Source organism: Neofelis nebulosa, chromosome X (assembly GCF_028018385.1).
Source record: "Neofelis nebulosa isolate mNeoNeb1 chromosome X, mNeoNeb1.pri, whole genome shotgun sequence".
Lineage (NCBI taxonomy): Eukaryota > Metazoa > Chordata > Mammalia > Carnivora > Felidae > Neofelis > Neofelis nebulosa.
The window spans coordinates 108,589,758-108,613,653 of NC_080800.1; the positions used below are offsets into that span (position 1 = coordinate 108,589,758).

General features: G+C 39.5%; 1 protein-coding gene across 1 annotated transcript; it reads left to right on the top strand.

Moving 5' to 3' along the window:
• Positions 1-19,307: 19,307 nt before the first annotated feature.
• Positions 19,308-22,031, top strand: LOC131502144 (olfactory receptor 13H1-like). Its single transcript, XM_058712734.1, has 3 exons — positions 19,308-19,340; positions 19,456-20,123; positions 21,995-22,031. Exons 1-3 carry the CDS (start codon positions 19,308-19,310, stop codon positions 22,029-22,031), a joined length of 738 nt encoding a protein of 245 aa, XP_058568717.1.
• The last annotated feature ends 1,865 nt before the right edge of the window (positions 22,032-23,896 follow it).

Consider the following 23,896-nt stretch of genomic DNA (forward strand, 5'->3'; position numbering starts at 1 on the left):
CTGAACCCACTTATTTACACTCTGAAAAACAAGGATGTGAAAGATGCCCTAATGAAGGTGGTCAAAGGAAGGATAATGGTCTGATGGCCATAGGTATCTTGCCCAGCATCCTTTTCAATGAGTCACCAATCCTCTGCTTTTCACAATTGTCCACAAAACAGAATTGAATAAAAGATGAACTTATCTCAGATGCAATCAAATGGAAGTTGGTGTTGTCAAAAGACTCTTTTCCATGACAGTTTCATCTTTAAGAACATGGATCCTGAAGATGGTTCTTTAGTGCATGAATTTGTTTTTCACTGATTATAATCATAACCAAGGAAAAGCAAGTGCTAGAACTTGGGATACAGTGGACAATCTAGTCTCTGTGGTACCACACGACGGAAACTGCTGTTTTACATACAAACAAAACAGAATGCCCTTGCTTATAAACTGCCCCTTCCCAGAGAAGGGGTAGCCACAAACACATGTGATGCTAACCCACTAAGAGCAACACATTTCACGTACTAGCTCTGAAGCAGCTAGGTAACCATGGTGTTCACCTGATGAGAGAAAAAGATATGGCAGGGAGGTACACTCCACATTCTCCCTGGCATGCCATTTATCTCGATATGTTGGCTGCAACAAGTTTGTAATTTCCAGAGCCAGATTAGAATGACGTATGGATCAGCTCTTGCTTTGTTTTGCCTACCCTAGCACTTCCCTACCTACAAACGGAAATGAGAGGGAAGAAAGTAAAGGGAGAGGTCTGTATATCTTCCCGGAGCATATACTCTGAAAAGGACCAGGTGACTGCTAAAGATCTAAGACTAGAAGAATAAGAAATTTAGCAAGATTCAGATGTGCATACCCCATCTATTCTAGGTAACATCTATGGTGCTGCCGAATTGGCTTTCCCCTATTCCCTTCCTTCCTATGGAGTTGGTCTGGCTTACCCAGTACTAGCTGTGTTGAATGGGTAAGGGGTGTGAGATTGGGTTCTAAAGAGGTAGAGCTGCAATATACACAGTATATATTTATATGTTGAAAGCAACAGGGACACCACGTTGGTTTAGTAAACCAACATTCATAAGGAAAAGTAGAATTTCAGACACGTGAGGGGAACACATGCACTACAAGGAAAGACTAGTCAAGAAGGCTAGAGTCACGGATTGACATAAGGATACCAGATCAAAGAAGAGTGAGAGGCACAGGAACAAAGCCTAAGGAGACTGAAGTGGGCTGACTTAAGAGGGCAGGTGAGTGTAGACCCCTGGTTTTCAAACTCTATGAATCAAATGGGGTATCTTGATGAAATGCAAATTCTGATTCAATAGGTCAGAGTTATAATCTGAAATTCTGGATTTCTAGATTTCTAGCAAGCCTCCAGGTGATTCCAGTGCTACCAGTATGTAGACCACACATTTGAGTATCCAGAGTGTGAACAATCTCATGTAGAAGAAAAATTTACATACATAAAATCACACAGAAGTCCTTAAACAATTAGACATTATATTTTATAATTCTTATGCATTTCTATAACACTGAGAATAAAGAATACATTTTTCCATAAAGAACGGATTTCTACCTTGGATTAGTCAGGACTCTATAGCTTATGTGACAATGACTCAGTGATGCCTTTCTTAATCCTTAATGATGTTGTTTACAAAATAACATCTAAACTGGGACTTCTCCAGAGGATAATGAGACATTTGCTGCATAGACAGGGGCTTGTGGGCCATAGTTTTGGCATCAGGATGGAAAGGACAAAGCAGTGGCCCAGTAACCTAACATCATAAGTATATGAAATTTGTCCACCCTGAAGCCCACATTATTGCATTGGTATCATTGCAAAACTTAAGGCAAATCATATAAGGAACTCTATTCCCCTCAGTACTAAAGGTACTTTCTTTTAATAATAGCTAGCATTTACATAACACTTAACAATTTATGAATTTATAAATTATTTTCACATATGTTATAATATTTCATATTCCAGCAAACCTATGAGATAGATAGGGCAAATATTAGCCCCATTTTCAGAATAGAAAAGGGACTCAGAGAAGTCAAATGATTCACCAAAAGGCACAACTTATACTCAGGTGTCTTAAGTATAAATCCAGTGTAGTTTCCATGGTAGGTACATCATGTGCCTTAAAGTAAATTGTTTTAATGCAAACTGATTGCCATTCATTTTGGTGGCATGTTCAAGTATTCTAATCAAACAACTGAAAAAATATGAATTTAGGTCATAACATGAAATGCTAAACCAAGAGGCATGGGGTTTACTCCTGTATGAGGAGTAAATAACTTACTTCTTTCATCTCAACTACCAGGTCTTGTCAATTTCTATGTCATTCCCAGTCTTTGGTGTGTGAAACACTTCTTTCCACATAGCAGGGATTACTTTACCTAGCTGTCTACCTATTGAGCCCCACCCCAATTTCAATCTTGAACTTAGACAAGGAATATTTAGGTAGCTCTAAATACTTTTGTGATTAAATATCAGGGAAATCAACTTCTATTCCACGATTTGACCCTGTGTTTCAGTTGACTTCCATTACCTTCTTCCAATTAGTTCTTTGGGTCATGGTCAGCTGTCTAGTAGTCTAGGCTCTCTAGGACTCATGAGAAGCCTTACTCTTGCCAGCAGTGTTACGTCCTCCTTCCAGAGACTAGAATCCTACCTGACCAGTACAACTTTCTGCTGTCAAAATTCCTAAGTGATGATTGTCTGCCTCAACTACTTAGTACTGAACCTACACACACAATGAATTTCTGATTACCATGTCCCATCAACATGTCTGGGTAAGCTTTCGTTATCACTAACCCCCAATTCTGACTGGTGATGTGTATCCTCTACTTGTTTCTTTTAGTCACCCTTGCCTAAATTATGTCTTACCTACAAGGTCTTGTCTCATATCACTACCTAGATTTGACGCAGAGTAATTACATGGAGATGTTATATTGGGAGTACAATTTCAGAAAATAAGAAAACGGGACATGGATAATGAATCAAGAAAGCAGGGGAAGCCAATTCAAGGATATGTTATTGAGGGGACCTCAGCTAGGTGAGACTCTCTGCTTAATCCAGTTGAATTTTTTAAAGAAGTTGTATGAACTCAGTCCCATTCATGGGTGGAAACAGCGGGATGAATTAATTTTTTTCCCAAATTTCTGACGGCAAATTGGGAGACAGTGATGTGGTGAAAAAAATCATCATTAACCAACGTTCCTGAATACTTACTTCATGCCCTGCATTGTGCTAAGTGCCTTATATATGTGACATTGTGGAACCCACACACCAAAAATCTCAGATAGGGACTATTCTTCTCTACAGTAGCTAATGAAGAAACTGAGGCCCAGAACGGTTAAACAACTTGCCCATGGTCACACAGCATATAAATGGTAGAGCCAGGATTTTAGCTCAAACTGCAGGATTCCAGGACCCTTAAACACTATTCAGCACTGTCTCCAGGGGGATGAATTTAGCCACCATGTCCCATCTCCCAGTAGATAAGGATTCACCCATCCACCCAGTCCTTAGGCTTCTAAGTTACACATATATATGTAGGCATCAAGGATGGTCTCACAGTAGTGTTTACTAGTAAATCCCAACTCAGGAGTTGAGAGGCATACAATGAAGGTATGAGATGAGGTATTGTCTGGTTGCACCTGCATGAAGTATGTCGGAACCCACACAGCTGACCACCATAGTGACAGCTAGAATAATGTATAAGTGAAGCCAGGATGTACAAAAAAGATGCCTAATATATCCCAACACCAGAGTATGGCCTTTTCTCCCTGTGCCAGATCCACCCAAGTGCCTGAGTCTTTTTTTTTTTTTTTTTTTTTGCTACATCTGGCACCTTTAATTATCTCATGTCTAGCCATATCAAATCTCTTTGTGTTATGGGAGTGGCTGGTTACAAAAGACAATAGGAAAAAACCAAATAGGAAAAATATTTCAACACAGAGAACACAGTATGAGAAAAAGTGCTTGGAAACAGAAACTCAGGCCCTGCTTGGTGAGATAGACCACCTTTTTGGATGGATTCCACTTTTTCATAAAGGAGGCGACTGACAGCCAAAACCGAATGGCCCATTTCACAAGCCTGGATGACTTCAAGGGTGTGGAGAAGTGCATAAAAGTGTTTCCCAAGTACATGAAAAGGTGCTGGTGCTGGTAAAGTTTTTAGCAGTCTATGTTGAAATGAAAAGAAAAGAAAGTAAAGTAATGAGTTCTTTGTAGTTAGTTTCATTCAATTTCACAGAGTGTACTGAGCCAATTCAGTGAAGCACTGTTTAGAGTAGCAAATGGTTGGAAATAAAAATTTCCATTAATAAGTGCCTGTTAAATTTGGTAAATCCATGCAATAGACTACTATGCAGACATAACAACAATTAGAAAACTCTTTATGTACTGACATGCAATGCTTTTCAAGATATCCTTTTTCATACAAACAGTGTGTATAGAATACTAAACACACACACGTATTTGTTTCCTTATACATGGAATATCTCTGGGAGAACACCCAAAGAACAGGTAACAGTGGCTGCCTCCAGAGAAGGAAACTGGGTGATAAAGGGAGAGGCGTAGGAGAGAGCTTTTTTATTGTGTTTTCCACGTAATTACATTTTGAATTTTGGACAAGAGTTCTTTGTTTTGAGTTTGCTTTCTCCTTTTTTTTTTTTTTACCTTCAAATACTATTTATTTTTTTCAGTTTATTTATTTTATTTTGAGAGAAAGAGAGATCGAGCTCAAGTGGGGAAGGCAGAGAGAAAGAGAGAGAGAGAGAGAGAGAGAGAGAGAGAGAGAAGCCCACCAGGTTCCATGCTGTCAGCCCAGAGCCTGAGCTGGGGACTCAACAACCAGTCTGTCTTTTTGTTATTCTGCTCGTAGTTTGTGTCTCAGTCCTGGACCTGATCTTCTGCCTTAGACATCTGCTTAGTACCTCACTCTTTACAGGACTCAGAGCTTGCTGTGCTTTTGCCAGTCAGTGTCCTCTACCATTACCACCACCTGTGCATTAGCATCCTAATCTGCAATGGTATACTATACTGTGACTGGGGCCCTTCTACCTAACTGATTCACCTTTCCGGTATACACAACTTGGTTGCTTTCCTTCTAAACATTACTTATTCCCACATTTTTTCTTTACTCTTCTCTGTGAGAAGTGCCTGTGAGACCATCCCTGGTAACTCGTGTCGGATCTCCCTGATGTCAAGTGTTTGCCTGGACAACCTTCTTAAACATTATGTGCTATTTCTCAGACTGGAAGTCTTCCCATGCAACTTCGAGGCGATCCTTTCCTTTCAGTATTTCTTCACACCAAATGGGGCCAAATTAGATTACGTCCTGTGGCGGAGATTGCTTGTTATCTATGCCATTATCCATTCTCCTAATCTTCTTTGGTGACAGACGACTGAACTGTATTCAAATAGCAACATATCTAGCTAAAACACAATAGCTCTCAGATTTTCTTGAAGCTAAGTGTGTCCGAGTGACTAAATTCTTATCAAGGAAGTAGAAGTACAATTGTGGACAATTTCTAGCAAGTCCTAAATAGAAGCAAATCAGCACCATCTTTTCCCCATCCTCCATTCTTTCTTTATGGAATTACGTTTTTTAATGTTTGTTTGTTTGTTTGTTTGTTTTTGAAAGAGAGAGATAGGGAGAAGGGAAGGGGAGGGGAGGAGAGAGGGAGAGAGACAGAATCCCAAGCAGGCTCATGTTGTCAGCGCAGAGCCTGATGCCAAGCTCGAGCTCTTGAACTGCGAGATCATGACCTGAGCCGAAACCAAGAATTGGACACTTAACCAGCTGGGCCACCCAGGCACACCCCTCCCCGTCCTCCATCCTGATGTGTAGAATGTAAATGTGATATCTAGAGCCCTACCAACCTTCTTGGTCTATGAGAATGTGGGCAGAATAGTTAGCTGGAAGGGCTATGAATCCATGAATATTGCAGAACCACCATAGTTATTCTGGGCTTCCATCTTCAGTGATCTGCTATGTGACATACAAAAAGCCATCCATCTTGTTTCAACCACTAAACATTTTCTGGCCCTTGAAGCTGAAACTGATTCTGACTGACACATTGTCCCTGCCAGTGTGCCACCTCCCTTTGAAGATAACTATGCCTTTCTCCATAATGTTTCTTTTTTATTATTGGATTTTTTAATTTTTTTAAGTTTTTATTTAAATTCCAGTTAGTTAACATAGTGTTATATTAGTTTCAGGAGGACAATATAGTTATTCAACACTTCCACACCTCACCCAGTGCTCATCATGACAAGTGCACTCCTTAATCCCCATCACCTACCTCGCCCATCTGCCCAGCTTCCACCCCTCTGGTAACCATCAGTGTGTTCTCCATAGTTGAGACTCTTTTGCTTTCTTTGCCTCTCTCTTTTTTCCCCCTTTGCTCACTTGTTTGTTTCTTAAATTCCACAATGTTCTAATACTCAGCATGTCTGACTAAAGATACCTCCCTATATAGGTAGGGAGTATAGATATTTATAGATTTTTCAACCCTATCCATAGTGTTAATTCCTTTACTGCCTACATACTGATTTATTATTACTCACTGTATATTTGGTGATTATTGCTTTATAATTAATTTAATTCTCCACCCCAAACCATGAGGAGAGGACATACCATGGCATGGGTTAAACGTGGCTTTTCCAAAACAACCTGAGAAGATGTTGGTTGGAGCAAATTCAAACTCGTGAACACTGTCATGTTACTATTAGAGTAATAACTACCAAAGTTCTATTTACTGCTCAGACATCTCTTCTGAGCTCCAGTCACACGCATTCATGGAAAATGGACCCATATTTACCTCAAGTTTTATGGACAACCCATATAATACCATTCAAAAACAGAGAGCTTCATCTCTCCCCTTAAATCTCCCTTTCCCGTGTTTTCTGGGTCTCATTGAATGGTACCACCATCCACCTTAGAGTCATCTTCTATTCCTCTTCCGCCCTCACTACCACCTGTAATTATCCTTGAAGATTTGCCTATTATATTCCTGTGATAAATCTCAATTCCATCCCTAGTCACTCACCTTACTGTCTCTCCCTTTTCCAGGGAAATCATTTCTTTTTTTTAAGTTTATTTCTTTTTTTTTTCTTTTTTTTAAGTTTATTTTGAGAGAGAGAGAGAGAGAGAAAGTGTAAGCAGGGGGAGGGGCAGAGAGAGAAGAAGAGAGAGAGAATCCCAAGCAAGCTCCACAATGACAGCGCTGACAGTCCGATGTGGGGCTCAAACTCACAACTGTGAGATCATGACCTGAGCCAAAATTAAGAGTCGGATGTTTGACTGCACCACCCAGGTGTTCCAGGTCCCATCATTTCTTGCTTTGACTATTGCAACAATTTGAGACATGGTCTCTTGAGCAACCCACTCCAATACAGGCTCCACACTATGGTGTCACCTATCTTTCTGAGATGTGTCAGAGTATATCACTCTTGTTTAAAATTCCTGGTGGCTCAGTAGGTTGAGCATTCAACTCTTGATTTCAGTTCAAGTCATGATCTCACAGTTTGTGAGTTTGAGCCCTGTGTGGGCTCCATGTTGACAGTGCAGAGCCTGCTTGGAATTCCTGCTCTCTTCCTCTCTCTCTGCTCCTCCCTTCTCTCTCTCTCTCTCTCTCTTGCTCTCTCTCTCTCTTTCGCTTAACATAAATGAACTCGAAAAAAAGTCCTCAATGATGTCCAGTTTTTTGGAGGCAAGAAGCTACACTCTTCATTGTGACATTTAAGACCTTCAAAGATCTGAACCCAGCCTGCGTGGGTGAACTGACTGTTGCTGATCCCACCGTACAAATGTATTACCATTCCCACAAACCCTTCATTCATTTCCAATCGCTATATAGGATTGATGTGGACTCTGCAAAATGGGTGCATTTAAAACCAGTGAACTATCCAATCTTAGGAACCCAGCAAGATTATCTCCTCTAATTTAAGCTTTCTTCAACTACTTTTTGTCTCTCAGCATGAAGAGAAAATCCCTTGTTCATTAGGGTCCCGACACACAACTTTGTATGTGCTGACTTTGTGCATCTCTTATACTGTGTACATGATTGCGCAATGTAGCACTCCTTCCATGTCTTAGAAAGCAGGAGAAACCAGCACTAGGACAAACCCATGCTGCTGTGTGAACTTCCCCAGACACTCACATAGATATAGGGCCTTCAGAGGGCCATAGAACATTTTGCAACAAAAAGAAGTCCACCTCTAGTCCCCTGTACTTCTCACCCTACTGACCTCAGGGCCTCTCTTTTCCCCCAAGTCCCCACCAGCCCCTTTTACTTCCTGCCCAGGCCTGGTATCACCCCAGTTCCGGGCCTGGACTTGCTGAGGAGATCCAAACCCTTCTTCCCAGGTACCTCTCTAACCCAGTGGCAACTTGGCCTCCTGAAAGATGAGATGCATTTGAGCGGCTTGGCTCCTCAGCATAGCTGATGGTTTCCAACTGCTAAGGACTCTCTGTTCATTTGGAATTGGTCTGAATAGTCTCATGTGGCTAGAACCTAGCCATTGTCACTAAACTCAAGATATCAGAGAAAGCGCTGACTGGAAATTCTTGTCTTTTTCTTTTTAAAAAATACAGAACCTCTGGGGTGTCTGGGCGGCTCAGTTGGTTAAGCGTCCGACTCTTGGTTTCAGCTCAGGTCATGATCTCATGGGTTCGTGAGATCAAGCCCCTCATCAGGCTTTGCACTGACAGCATGGATGCTGCGTGGGGTTCTCTCTCTCTCTCTCTCTCTCTCTCTCTCTCTCTCTCTCTCTCTCCCCCTCCCCCACTCGTGCTTGCTCATTCTCTCTCAAAATAAATACATTTTAAAAAATTTAAAATACAGAATCTCTAATAAATAGCACCCTTTCCCCGCCAAGCTGAGAGTCAAATGGAACCAATGCAGACGAGTTGTCTTGTTTTCTGCACAGTTAAGAAATAGGGAATTCAATGTGTATTTACAACGATAGCAAAGTTAAAATAGCTCATACTATGTTGCCAAATGAAGGATAACAGAGATATAAACACTGTCTTTAAAAAGATTCTTTTAGAAGAAAAGTATGAATTGAATCATTTACTGAAGTACTGTTTGAACAGATGGTGTGATTAACAGCTAACATGTAAGCCATCTTGGGAGCTTATGGAAAAGTAAACAAGTGGAGCTAAAAAGAAATCACTTTATTCCCCAAAAGGTTCTTTCATTCATTTTACTAGGAAAATTGGAAAGTCTGTGTTTAGAAGCTCTGTCTCCTTGGGGCTTGTCAGGAGTGAGCAGGGAGGAGAGTCTCTGAGTATGAGCACATTGATGCAGGATTGAGCTCCAAATTTGTCTCCTGAAGGATGAGACGGGTCTGAGCAGCCGAGACCCTCTACACAGCTGACCCTTCCCAACCACGAAAGACACTCTTCATCTCTGCATGTCCTGAAAGGCCTCATGTGCCCGGGTAGAGGAGAAGGGAGTCAGGAGCTGGGAATCAGTTATGTAACAGGCACTCCGCTAGGAACATTCCAAGCACTGTTTCCTCTAAGGCTAGCTCACCATGGCCCCGGGAGTCACACGTTATAAGGCTGATTTTCCCAGTGGGGAAACTGAGGTGGGGAAAGGGGAAGATATCTCCCAGAACCCACGTGGTCATGTCCTTTGTGGAGCTGCCCTTGAAACGCTGGCTGTTGACCTTCAGGCCTTAGGAGAGGCAGCTGATTGCAGAGGGAAGAGCACTGACCATGTCTGGAGGCATGGGTGTGAAAGGGTCCTCTGCTAGCTAGTGCCTCAGGGACAGCAGCTGTTGCCTTCTGTGCCCCAGTTTCTCCATGTTTAAAATATGGGAGTGGCACCACATGGGCTCCAAGGTCCTCGTTCGGGTCTGAAAATGGTATCAGAATATCAATCCAGCTGGCTTCCCCAGCCCCATCGTTCCTGATCATCGTCAACTGAAATACAGAAAGAGTCCTTACACAGGGGGGCAGCTCTAGCTATGGTGCCACCTACGTAGGCAAATCTCCAAGGAATCGGCTGACCCTTGGCAGAGCTCTCTCTCCACTGCCTTACCTTAGTGTTACCGTATCCACTTAGTGATGGCCCACCACGCGTCGTCCTAGTGTTTTCATCTGACTAATATTTACTGAGTGTGTAGTAATGCTCCAAACACTGTGCTAGGCACTGTGGAAACAACTGGGAGCAAGGACACAGTGTCTTCCTTCCTAAAATTAGGCCCCGTGGGGGAGATACAGAAGCAAACAGATAGGTAAAACACCGAAGGATAAGTGTGGGCATAAGAAAAGGGAACCAGAGTTCTACCTGAGGAGTCAGACTATGTTACCTTGAGGTAATGATGTTGACATCAGATTAAACTTTTTGTCAACCATCCAGATATTTAGAATCACCCAGGTGACTGCTGCAGATTTGCTTGGCCTATTATCCCGGCACTTGGTAGCACTGTGATGAAAATGTTGGATTCCCATGCCATTTAAGGCCATGCCAGGAAGGTAATGAAATATTTTGTTTCCAAAGTTCTAGAGACTTAATTAAGGAGGAAAGCAACTTTAGTGTTAGTAGTCTGGAAATAAACTCCTTCTCTTGGGCATGTTCCTGTAAATACTTCTGAACTCTTTCATGTGAACGGCCTTCTAATTGCCTCTCTGGGACCTAATCCTGGAGGCTTCGAAATGGTTTCCCTTTGCAACTTTGAAACCTTTGATACTGTGTCCCCTGGCAGGTGTGATTCCACCTCTGTCCCTGACCTTTTCTAATAATTGGACTTTGGGAGTGTTCCTCTCCCCATTTAGTAAAGTTGCTGCTGCTTTTGAGTTACATTTGGAATTAACTTCAGGGCTCTGCTAAATGAAAGGAAAGCATATGTGTTCATATGTGATACTGTTCATTCAGCCCAAGGATTCTTTCATGTCAACAGAAGAAAGAAACTCCTATAACCCCTCAAGTACCTGTCTGCCAGGACACTTACTACTCTGCACCTCACCTTAAAGACAGCTGTGTCAAAATATTACCCCTCATCTCATCACTCAACTGTGAGTTTCTACAAGCAATAACAGTACTTTCGTTGCCCAGAGCCAATGCCTCGTATGTAGGAGATGTTGTTCAATATTTGGCCAAACTCCAAATTTCCAATGTTGCTTTATTGGTTTCTCAGTACTGTTTTATTGTCACATAAAGCCTGCCATAATTCATTCCCAAAGTCAGCCATCGTGCTATCTTACATAGCAATATTGTTTCATTATTTTGACAGGTGCTAAAATTAGCCTCTAAACTTCTTAACTCAGAGTTAATGTTTTCTAAACATTATATTCATCTCCAGTAATTTTCATAACAGCTAACTTCTAGTCTTATGGATCACTTGCTTCTCCTGGAGGAGAAAGGAATGGTATAATCTATTCTTTAAATTACCATGCTGGACTGCTCATTAGGCTACAGTCGAATCGAGGGCCAACAAGTATAAATAAAGGATTTTAATAATTCCTTATCAGTTTACCAATAATTTATTATTACAGTTATTCCATTTAGTTTCCATGAAAAGCTTTATGTTAACTTGCTTATTGGAAAAAAAATCAAATATTCACCACGATTTTCTATGGACTTTATATTGACCATAAGAAACTAAACATACCTGAAATCATAGAGCTAGAAGAGTTCTGAACAACTGTGTAGTGCCACGGGAAAATGCTTGAGTGGGAAAGCAGTTCACATTTTGTATAGCTGACATCATGACTATGAAAATAGCATAGGAACAGGGAAAGAGCCCAAATTCTGTTAATGGTCACAACTAAACAGTGGAATTCTCTGTGGTTTTGTTCAGTTACCTATGGTTTTCTATGGCTTCCATGTTTTCTCTACTGATTGGAGACAATGTTGATTAGGAACAATAATTGTCCATAGTGAGATCCATTTGCTTTATAGAAGAGGAACCTAAAGTTCAGCATGTTCTAGCAAAACCAGGACAAGAAATTTGGCCTCAGCACTTTTAGACTAAGTTGTTCTTTGAATTAAGATTTGAGGAAGATGTGGATTTATTTATAATTTCCAAGCTCTATTGAGATATAACTGACCTACCACATGGTCTAAATTTATGGTCTGCAATTTGATGATTTTATACACTTATATACTAAAAAATGATTACCACTATAGCATTAGCTAACATCTCCCTCGTGTCACCTAATTACCATTTCTTTTTTGCAGTGGGAACATTTAAGATCTTACTCTATTATCAACTTTCAAATATATACATAGTATTATTAACCATAATCACCACACTGTACATTAGGTCCCCAGAACATATTCACCTTATGAGTGGAAATTTGTACCCTTTGACCAACATATCCCCATTTCCCCCACCCACCACCTCCTAGTAACCATGGTTCTACTTTCTGGTTCTATGAGTTTAATTTTTTTTAGGTTCCACATATAAGTGAGATCATAAAGTATTTGTCTTTTTCTGTCTATTCCTGTAGAATTTCATGTTTTAATTAATCTAAACTTTGGGTGAAATAAGAATTCTGTGCATTTTAAAAAATGTAGCTGTCAATCTAAATTCAAGCGGGACATGAACAATGAATATGCCTACTTGGTTTCCTCCTTTTAGACAAAGCAGTCATTTGGACTGATCATCTTGCAGGGATCCCTCGTCCTACTCCTGAGTTTCTCCTCTCAGTCATGGCTCTTACCACGTGCCTGTTGCCGGAAGTGCCTTTGGTCACCCAGGGAGTCTCATCACCTCTGCTGCAAGAGGAGATTAGACTGTTTTGGCAAATGGTTGTCAATGTGTCCGGGTATGAGTTGGATTCACTGAAAGGACCTGAACTTTTACATGATGGGTGCTAATTCCTGCTAATTGCCATCACCTCATAATTAAATTGGCAGAAATGTCACTCCAGGGGCAGGGCATATGAAAACCAGCAGGCTTAAAAGCAGCCTTCTAGAGAACTCTGAGATTGGGGAGTGTCAGATCAACAGGCTGTTTCTAGGCCCCAGTTCTTGGAGGGATTCAGAGGACACAGGGTATCACGGAGGAGTGCTGTTAGAAGCAGGACACAAGACCTGTGTATGCATAAGGAACCACTGTTTGCAGTGACCTGTACTGGGTACAGGAATAACAATGGAATAACATTGGGCTGGGTAGTTCCCAATTAGTATAATGCAAAAAGCAAATGCAAGGTGGTGTGCAGGCTAGAGGACATGATTTCAAGAATAATTAGCATCCCATCTACATCAGCAATTGGCAAACTATAGCATGTGGGTCAAAAGCAGTCCAGTTGCAACAGAGACCTACGGCCTACAAAATCTAAAATATCCTTTACATGACTGATTACAAAAAAAAAGGTAACCAGTCCCTGTTTCAGATCATAAAAGAGAAAGGTTGGAAGAAGTAAACCTGAAAGGAAATCAGGACAAAACAGCAGTTAAGGAGACCCCAACCTATTTCTGAAGCTCAGAAATGGAAGAATTTAACAGAGGAGACAAGGGTGGTGGGGGGAAACTGTGTGCTCGGATTAAAATATACATGGATGAGGATATTTCTATAAAGGTGATTCTGAATCATCTAAAATTGAAGCTGGCAAATTACAGCCCAGCCATCAAACTTGGCCCACTACACGTTCTTTTTAATTGTAGTTTTATTGGAAGACAATAACACCCATTTGTTTATATATTTTCTATGGCTGTAGCATTAGTACAAAAACCTTTAATAACAAGCTAAGACATTTAACTCTTCATTTCTCCTCAAGCCCCCTCCTCTTCTGGTCTTTCCCAAAGGGTAAGCTCTGTGAACCAGCATCGAGGGCTCTTTCTCTCCCTTCTGGGCGTACCTAGTGTTGTTCACCTATTCTAGCCACATTTCCAGTATTATCATTTTTATTGCCAGTAATCTGTAAGAGCAAGTGAGAGAAACTTTATCTTCAAGCAATATTTTGGCCTCATTATTACATGTGATATCCCAAATCATGGGTAACGTAGTAGGGTTGAAATTTTAAGATTTAATTTCTACCCAAATTTCTCCTAACATATTGATTAAGGGATTAATGCTATGTTGCAAGGATGTCTCCAGTGACATGCCAAGGACCCTGTTGTGTTCAACACTTATCAAATGACTCTGGTAAAAATCCAGAGGGCAAATGTGCCAATTTTTGGGTGATACAAAAAAAGCAAGAAGTACTTAGGTGAAGTTTTGGATACCAGAATTAGCATTCAAAAGGACCTTAGTGGAAGGGAACTCTGGGCCAAACTGAACAAGATGAAGAACTGGTTAGCAAATGGTAAAGCTGAGCCTTGAGGTTAAAAGAAAACCAGTTGTGCAGTCAGTCACAAGAAGTGATATAATTGTTTTGAGAGTAGTTTCTGTGGAAAAATCAAGGTTTAGGGGCCTTACTTCCTTGCTAAACATACTACTAAAAAAAATAACTGGCCATCCTAGGATCACTTAGTATAAGAATGCTGCCACAGTTTGTAGTTTCTCCATGATGGACACTGGTCAATCCATGATTTCAGAAGGGTTTATGGTTCAAAGGACGACTCTTCAAGAGGACACTGGAAAAAAAAATCAGGAGTAGATCTGGGTTTGTAATTGAAAGGTCTTAGAACAAACTATATCATCTGAATTGAGATAGAAGGACCATGGTTAACTTGGAGAATACATTCTGTGAGGTTGTTATCACTAATGAGTTTCTGCGGTAATCCTAAATCTTACACAGGAATTGAAGAATTTCATGGGACATGAATTTGACTTTCAGTGGTAACAATGAGAAAGTCCAGGACAAACCAGGATGATTGGTCACCCTACACTGAGCTTCGCTACACTTACCTCCTATCCAGCAAATAGTTATACTTGTTTTTGCCTTAGTCTTATTAGCGCTTGCTGTTCCCTCTCCCGTATTCTCTCTTCCCCTAAATTTTCACATAGTTACTTTGTGTCATTTTGGTCCCCACTCAAACATCACTTTCCTCAAAAGCAAATATCCATGATAACAATCTTGTTCCACTGCTCTTTCATATCATCCTCTTTTACTTTCATCTTAACAGTTATTACTATCTGAATTACTTTATTTGTTACTTGTTTTCTGTCTCATCCCCACAGAATAGAAGTTAAATAAGAAGGGAACTCTTGTCTCTTTTGTTCATTGCTACATCCTCAGCAAATAGAACAGAACTGACACACAGTAAGAAATCAATAAATATGTGTTGAATGGATAAACGAATGAATTATTCTGTATGACCACGAAGCCTCGATTGAATCCTCCCATGTACACACCAAAAAGCTCTGAGGAAAAAATACCCACAAGATAAGTAAAATTCAGTTACCTAGTAAACTCTCAGAGTAGGCCACACAGATCAGTATGCTATAGGGATTGGGTCTAGTAGACTCCGGCTACAAGGCAAGAAAGTTGCTGTCAATTAGGCCTTATGAGATTGCTCGATAAGTATTGTCTACACCCAGAAGAGCTGCGTCTGTGCCACTTGCATGCTCTGTGCTGTGTACTTAACATGAAAAAAGTCTGTTTTCATCTTAAATCTCTTGTGATTATCTGTCTCTGGTCAAACTATCATCAGAGACTTTAAGAAATTTGAAATTAAAAGATTCAGAGAAAATGTATCTATGTCCCCACAGCCAACTTCCCTTTTAGAAACATTGGCCATGGAATTTCTTTCCATTAGGGACTCCTAAAGTATATGGTTATTTTCTCCCAAGATTCTGGTCCATTCCATCATAATTAAGTCCATAGCATCATTTCCCCTCAATGCTTCTTTAACCTTCTGAGAAATGAAATTGTCACTAAGGCAAATCCCAAATTTATCAGAGGCTCTGCTTTCAGAGGAATGAGACTTCTATCAGATGCCTGGACAGCTGAAGCCTTCCATTCCTACTGTAGCTTGCCTCTAATGCCAGTTCTGTGATCTTCATTAGGGAAGCATCAACCATGTCCTCTGTGAAATATTTCATGGATGGCACAGCAATTTCTCCCAATTTGTATGCTCCTGCAAATGTTCTCCATCTTATTCTCCTTCATATTTTGCAGATTTCCATCCAGGTTTAATATGTTTTTTTTTAATATTTGGGGGTGAGAAAGTCCCTAGAATAGAATCTTGAGGAATGAGTATCTCACATAGGCAGAACCTTACCATCAACCCTCTATGGAAGGAGTGACCCACAAATGCCCAGTAAGAAGTGACTATCTGGCTGAAAGTCCCCTCTCCTGTCGTCTTTCTACAGTCCTGTCAGTCAACACAATATTTTTTTTTTTTTTACCAAGAAATTGACAAGTACAAATTCAGGGGAAAAAAGATATTCAGGGCCAGATGGCCCCAAACAGTATCATTAAATGCAATATAAAAATACCTGAATGGAAGAATCCATTTAGTCAAAGTGACATCAAAAGCTTTTATTTCAGCATTTTTCAAGACTTTCCTCTGTGCAAGGAAATGCCAGAGAAAACAGAGGCAACTCAGATATGGTCACTAAATCCAGGGGCTTACAAACTCCAAAATGTACACTCAGCCTTACTTCCATGATATGGGGTCTAAATTCTTCGAGTTAAAAAAAAAACTAAATAAAAATAAAACTTTACCTAACCTCTGTGATCCCACAATCATACTTGAAAGAGAACTGGATTGACCAACATAGCGTTATCATTTGCAGAACCCGGCAAACGCAAAAGTTATGCAATCATCCTATGTTGTACATCTTGTTCTCCAAAATTCCTCAATATAAATTCTTCATAGCACTACCTGAACATTTAACTTGCTAGCAGAAAAGAAAATAAATTAATGATGAACTGCTCAGAGAGAATGAAGTTTCTCTTTGAGGAAGACTGGCTGTGGTTCCCCAACACCACTATATTCAGTGACCAAAATCACTGCTATATGGAATGGTCACTGAAATTCTCATAAACCAGATTAGGAGGAAAGTGACCATTATTTTAATGAGCTAAATATAGCAGAAACTTCTTCCTCCTTTGCCTTCTCTCTCTATTTGTATTAGACAAGGATACCTCCTAAATCCCAAAAGTGGAAACTATTCTTCAAGACTGAGGTCATGAATTTAAAACCACCACAAGATTATCCAAATTTCCAAGGTTCCTTCTTGCATTTGAATTGTGCCTTCTTTTAACGCTACTTAAATATTTTTGGTCTGTAAGTACACTATACATTTTTGGCAAACACCAATATTTTAAAAAAATATCTAGATGTATTCAGAAAGGACATCTCCTCAATTTATTTTTCTGTGGCTTGGAACAAAGTAACAGAATTTTGGACACTTCAAGAAGAAATTTCATTTTCATATTTGTGCAGGCAAAGAAAAATTGCATGTCATGAACTGGCATGAACTATATTATTATTATGTATGCTAGACAATGAATTTCTTTATTGTTTTTTGGACACCAACCTTTCATGGTAGCCTCATTACAAGACTTCTCTGTGTAAATAAAAGAAAAATACATTTAACAAGTAGAAATAAATGTGCATGATTCACCAGCACAGTTAACTCAAGATTTTCCAGCCTTATAACCACAACTGATAGGAAGATTTATTACCACAGCTGCTTGTATTAAACTTCTTTTCCTCGCAGTTGAAGGAATCAAATTTCTTCTTGGAGATTAGTCATTTGTGGGGGTGTTGCCAACTGCAAAATGCTTCTGTTATGAATGAGGTGCACTTCTCTGTTGCTGTCCTCCAGCCCTAAGTCAGTGAGTAATTTTCATCTTTTTATGTGTCTTTTCCCGCCTACCATCAGGAACAAATTTTAATGACTTACACAGTCAAACTTTCTTTAGTTGTTACTCAAACCTAAAACTTCAGATGGTATTGTTTCTAATAATGTGATAATATCGCAAGTAAAGGTGGGATGAAATGACATTTTGGCACATGTTTACAAGGATGAAATTCAAGCAGAAGGAAAGGTCTACATGGGATGTGAAAGTGGGAACGGAGCTAACGTATCTTATGTAGCTAATAATTGTGCCTGGCACTGTGCTAGGTTCTCTATAGACATAATCTTATCTAATTCTTAGAACAATCCTGCAAGAAACCAGGTGATATTCCCACTAAATATATAAGGAAACTGACTTTCTCAAGATTGTGCAGCTTATTAGTGGCTGAACCACAATTTAGGCTTAGATTCCACTGACTCCCTCACTTTCTTTCTGTATTTTGACATTCTGCTTTTTGGGTATGAAGAATTACCCAATTATATGCAGCACTAATACAACAATACGATATGGAGAGATTTGATTCTGTGTCTAAATAAGAAAATCCTACAGCCAAAATAGATTTCAATGGGTCATCTGTTTCACTCCCTACTGAAATCTCACAAAACTGACAAGGCTCTGTCTTTTCCTTCCTTCCTCCCTCCCTCCCTCTCTCAGTTCCTTTCTTTCTTTCTTTCTTGTTCTTTCTTTCTTTCTTACTTTCTTTCTTTCTTTTCTTTCACACTTCTGGAAACATGCATTCCAAAATTTGACTTATCTCTCTTCAAAATTTCCAGTAACGATTGTCTTCATAAAATCCTTTTATCTAATACAATCTTCCCATCACCCTTTAAGCTCTTGTTTGTATTATACGGAGATGGTAGTATCTGAACATAGTAAGCTTCTGTCATTGAAGATATATGTCAAAACAATTGAACAAAGAGTGATGTTTTAGTAAATCCACAAGTTGCTTCATTTATTTCATGTCATTTTGGCTGGTGTTGTTTTTCCATTGACTTGAGTGATTTCTTTAGCTACATATACACTTTCTAATTTACCATCCATATGTGGTTTTAATATGACATGTAAGAAGCAAAAAAAAAAAGAGTTGAAAAGCAAATAAGCATTTCAAGCATTCACAATTATATCATTGAGCTTAAAGTTAAAAATTATTTGTTAATCAGTGAGCCAACTTAAATAGAGCTGTCTATAAATGTGCATTTTTGGTGGGGAGATGTAGATACTTGCCTCTTTTTTTTGGTCAAGAATAAAGTCAGTCATCTAGCTATGACCCTTTATGAGAGAAATAATTCTGTTTAACTCAATGTTAATGACGGTCTTACTTGATCAAGTGTAAGTACCTCTAATGGGGATCTAACACAGTCCAAACAACTTAACCTCACAAGGTTCCATAAGATAGGAAAACGAAGAGAACCTGTATTTTCATCATTGGATACTTGAGCAGCTGAGTCTAACTCAGTAAAACAAATGACACATAACAATTAATCTGAAGTCTAGAGCATGAACTCTAACAGGCTACTGAGATGCTATTCCTCTTATTTCCTAATATAGGTTACATTACATTTTCACTTTCCCAGTACTTGAGACGACTAAATGGGCAGTCTAAAGACAGACAATGCCTCTGAGGTGACTGAATTCATCCTCGTTAAATTTTTCCAATAACCTCAAACCCAGGCTCCCTTGTTGGGACTGCTGTTTTTCTACCTGGTCACAATGTTTGGGAATAACTTTATTGTTGTAGTGTGATGGGATTCTCAACTTCATATCCCCATGTATTTTTTTCCTCAGTAATTTATCCTTCCTTGATATCTGTTACTCCACCAGCTGGGAACCATATGTCTTGGCCCAATGCTTCAGGGACTTCCCCATTATTTTCTATACCAGCTGTTATGCCCAGATGACCACATCCCTCTTTCCAGGGATGACAGAATGTCTCTTCCATGCTGTCATGGTTTATGACAGGTTTGTTGCAATCTCCAATCCCCTGCATTACACCACCATTATGAATAATGAAGTTTGCGTACAGTTGGCCTTGGGAACCTGGGCAAGTGCATTCTTAGTAGCAGTCTTACCATTCATTGCAATTCCTGTTTGTTATTATGGACAGAATGCCATCAGCCATTTTACCTGTGAGATCCAGGCCCCGCTGAAGCTCATCTGCTCAGACACTCCTGTCAGTCTGATTCTGGGTCTGGTTATCAGTGTGTTCATATTGACCTTGCCTTTCACTATCATCCTTATTTCCTACTTCCACATTGTGGTTATTGTGCTGAGGATCCATTCTGTAGAGGCCAGCCTCAAATCTTTCTTCACCTGTGGACCTTATCTAACTGTGGTCAACATATTTAATGGTATAGCCATCTACATGTACCTGAAACCTCAAAGAAATCTCAGGAAGAGGACAAATTCGTCTCAATATTTTTTTAAAAAATTTTTTTAACGTTTATTTATTTTTGAGACAGAGAGAGACAGAGCATGAACGGGGGAGGGTCAGAGAGAGGGAGACACAGAATCTGAAACAGGCTCCAGGCTCTGAGCTGTCAGCACAGAGCCCGACACGGGGCTCGAACTCAGGGACCGCGACTTCTCAATATTTTATGGAGCAGTTAGTCCCATGTTAATTCCCCTCACTTACACCCTAAGAAACAAGGGTGTAAGAGGTACACTGAGGAAGTTCGCCAAAGGAAATGAAAAATCCTAATGGCTCTCTTTAAATCTCTTCAATGTGCAGGAAAAACAATGAGAACTCAGTCTGTAAAATTTCAATGTTTTTTTTTAAAACAAACAACAGGGGCAACTGGGTGGCTCAGTTGGTTGAGCGTCCAACTTCGGCTCAGGTCATGATCTCGCAGTCCATGAGTTCGAACCCCGCATCGGGCTCTGTGCTGACAGCTCAGAGCCTGGAGCCTGCTCCGGATTCTGCATCTCCTTCTCTCTTTGCCCCTCTCCCACTCGCGTTGTGTGTGTGTGTCTCTCTCTCCCTCCCTCTCTCTTTCATTCAAACATAAATAAAGATAAAAAAAAATGTTTAAACAAACAACAATAAAAATCTTACTGAACATTCTACTAGGTCCCTACTAGACACACTCATTAACAAGTTTACCATAAGTGGTAACATTTTGTCAAGTCACATTGTGACCTAAAGCCATGAATGTGCCCAAAATAGCTCAGAGAGAGAATAGTAAGAGATAGGTAAAGGTGGATGCTACAGCTGTAGTAGTCTATCAGGGACAGGTTCTTTTCTGAGGTATAAAGAGCCAGTTTTTTGTGACCAACCATCTTTGTACTTGCCACACAAGGATAAAATTCATATATAGCACACTGATTATACAACCATTGTATATTTTATAGGTGTCTACCCCAATTTGAACCTAATGGACAAATAATCCCTTAATTCCCACATTTAGGTGATAACTTCTCATAGCAAGAAGTATCTTTTGTATGTATAAAGCACTTTATCGCTTAAAAAGTGTTTTTAAATAAATTATTCTAATTTATACCTATAATTTCTTGTTTTAAAATAGTTTGCATGTTATACATATTAATAAATCTTTTCTCAATGAACATTGCTTCTACAAATATTAAATTTCTATCATATAAATCTCTTACAAAAATGTCTAAACTGAAATTGTTATTCTTTTGCCTTCTCCTATTTCTCTGCCTTCTCTTCCATGATGTGCCTTAGCGACCCTCTGGTCATTTCTACTCCCACTTCTCATACACATTCATGAGCTTTAGCATTTCTGTTCTACCCAAGCATCTTCAAGTCCAAGATTGTGATTATTTTTCTTTCTTCCCCATTTAATAAGATGCCATATGCACTTTCTATTATTGGCAATTAACATGTATTGTTCACTTTGTATTATGGTAATTTGTTGATTCTTTTTCTCATCTTAACTTTGACTCTGGAATTTTTCTGTCATAGCACATTGAGGAGGTGGTTATGTCTTGTTTCTAAAATTTTCTTTCTTCCCACACTCTTTTCTTAGGTAGATGGTTATCTGGTCACATTATTTTCTACCCTTAGCCTTTCTCTTTACTTTCTGAAGGTTGATCATTGTGGGGTGTGTGGGTGTGTGTGTGTGTGTGTGTAATTGATAACCTATACAAAAATTTTAGAATAGTTCCTGGCATATAGTAAGCATTCAATAAGTTGCTATTTTTTGAATAGCAAATTTTTTATAGGTTGCTAAGATATTATTGTGATTTTCTGAAAGTTTCCAAACACTCCTACTGTTTATTTTCCCAAGTCAATCTCCTTTATACATTCTCCACTCCAGAGTGTACGACGAGAAGCCTCAGAACCCCATGTGCTAGTTTTAGAAACACAGTTATATCATATTCCTCTTTGGCTCTTGCTTTTATGGCTTTACTTTTAATCTGTTTAACTCCTATTCCAGTTCCTCTGACCTATGCTTGATATATTTTAAGTAGAGACAGCCCCAAACTTAGGAATGAGTTATGTTCAAAAGTTAACTCATAAGTCATCAGCTTGGAACTCAGAGCACGTTTTCCCCACAGAGACAGAGTAGCTACATTCCAAAGGCAGCTCACCAACACCTATTTAGGTCACCATTCTATCACTAATAATACTAAAAGCCCTGGGAACATTTTTAGTGTGTTTATTGGAAGACAGGTTTTGAGTCCACATTTGGATTCTAAAAACACAGGCACTGTTCGATGGTATTACTACTTCAAAAAAAAAAAAAAAAAGTCTTCCATGAGGACTAGTGCAACCACCCTCATGCCCTGATGAGTGTATGGGGAAATATCTACAAGATGTAAGAGTGGGGCTGAGGGAGCTTCTCTAGAGACTACAAAAGTAATAACTTTCTTCTATGTATGGGTCATGCACAATTCAGAGGGCTACTAGTCCTCCCTTCATTTCTCTTTATGTTATCACTGGTATTGGATGGCTTGCTAACACAATGCCTGGGGCTATTCATTTTACAAACATTTACTAAATGGCTACTGTATGTTAGGGATACAAATCCAGGTAAGTTATTTGCTGCCTTTGAGAGATTCATAATGGAGTTGGGGAGTAAATAAGCACAGTGAAGTGCTGTTGATACTGTGATCCATATTTGTACAGGTTACAAAGTCGAGTTCTAAATAGACAATCAGGAAATATTTAATAGAGGAGATGACACCTTTAGTAGAGTCTTGAGAGAGATGTAGCTTGCCAGTTGGATAAGGGAGGACAATTATGGACGCAACATGAACAAGTACTGAGGTACAAAACCCAGCTTGGTGTACTTCCAGATACTGCCAACAATTTAATTCCCACAGCAGAAGGTGTGGGAAGTGTTTTGGCAATATAGAAAACTCGCGAAGAAAGCAGTAGGCCAGATTATGGAGAGACTGCTATGCTATATTAAGGAGCTAGCACTTTATTTACTCTACAGGTCAACAAATTATGGCCCAAATGGCCAAATCCAGCTCTAGGTTTGCATAGCCCATGAGCTAAGATTGGTTTTTAAATTGTTAAGTGATATAAGAAAAACAATAACAACAACAGCTAAGAAGCCTATTCAACAAAGACTGTGGGCAGCCTGCAAAGTCTAAAATATTTACTCTCTGTCCCTTTACAGAAAAAAGTTTGCTGAGCCCTGTTATAGGTGGTGGGAAACCATTAAAGATGTTTAAGCAGATCGGTAACATGTTCAGAATTGTGTTTTTAAAAGCTCACTTTTACAAAAAATGTATAAAATTGATTGAAGAGGTATAAGATTGGACATAGAGTCAACTAGGAGGCTGTTAATAATCTGCGACTTGATGCAGAAATGAACTAAGAATGTAGCAAAAAGGATTTGGAAGAAACTTAGGTCATTGGAGTACCCCTTCTTTTTTCATTTTTATACGCAATTTCATTTACATTCAGTATGCATTTTCTCAGAAGCAGGGTCTTTAGCACAGATATAATAAAGGGTTTCAGGGGTTGGGTGATCTCATCATGAACGTCATTCACTTCTTTTCTAACATTCAAAGAACACATAGAGATATGGAGAGGGTAGGGTCCAAAGTCACATAGTTGTGTTTTATTCATATATGACAACCCCCTTCTCTGATCCAGAATAACTTTGTATGGCATATAAAATTGCATTTTGTTCAAATAAAACATGTTTGTTTAAATATAATAAATGTCCTCTGGCTCCTTGCATGATTTCTAAAGTTCACTCCTC

Coding starts and splice junctions, on each gene's coding strand:
- LOC131502144 (XM_058712734.1), top strand. CDS start 19,308: ATGGGCAGTCTAAAGACAGACAATGCCTCTGAG. Junction 19,341..19,455: donor AGACAGACAATGCCTCTGAG/GTGACTGAATTC, acceptor TTATTGTTGTAG/TGTGATGGGATTCTCAACTT. Junction 20,124..21,994: donor CTCAGGAAGAGGACAAATTC/GTCTCAATATTT, acceptor TCTCCACTCCAG/AGTGTACGACGAGAAGCCTC.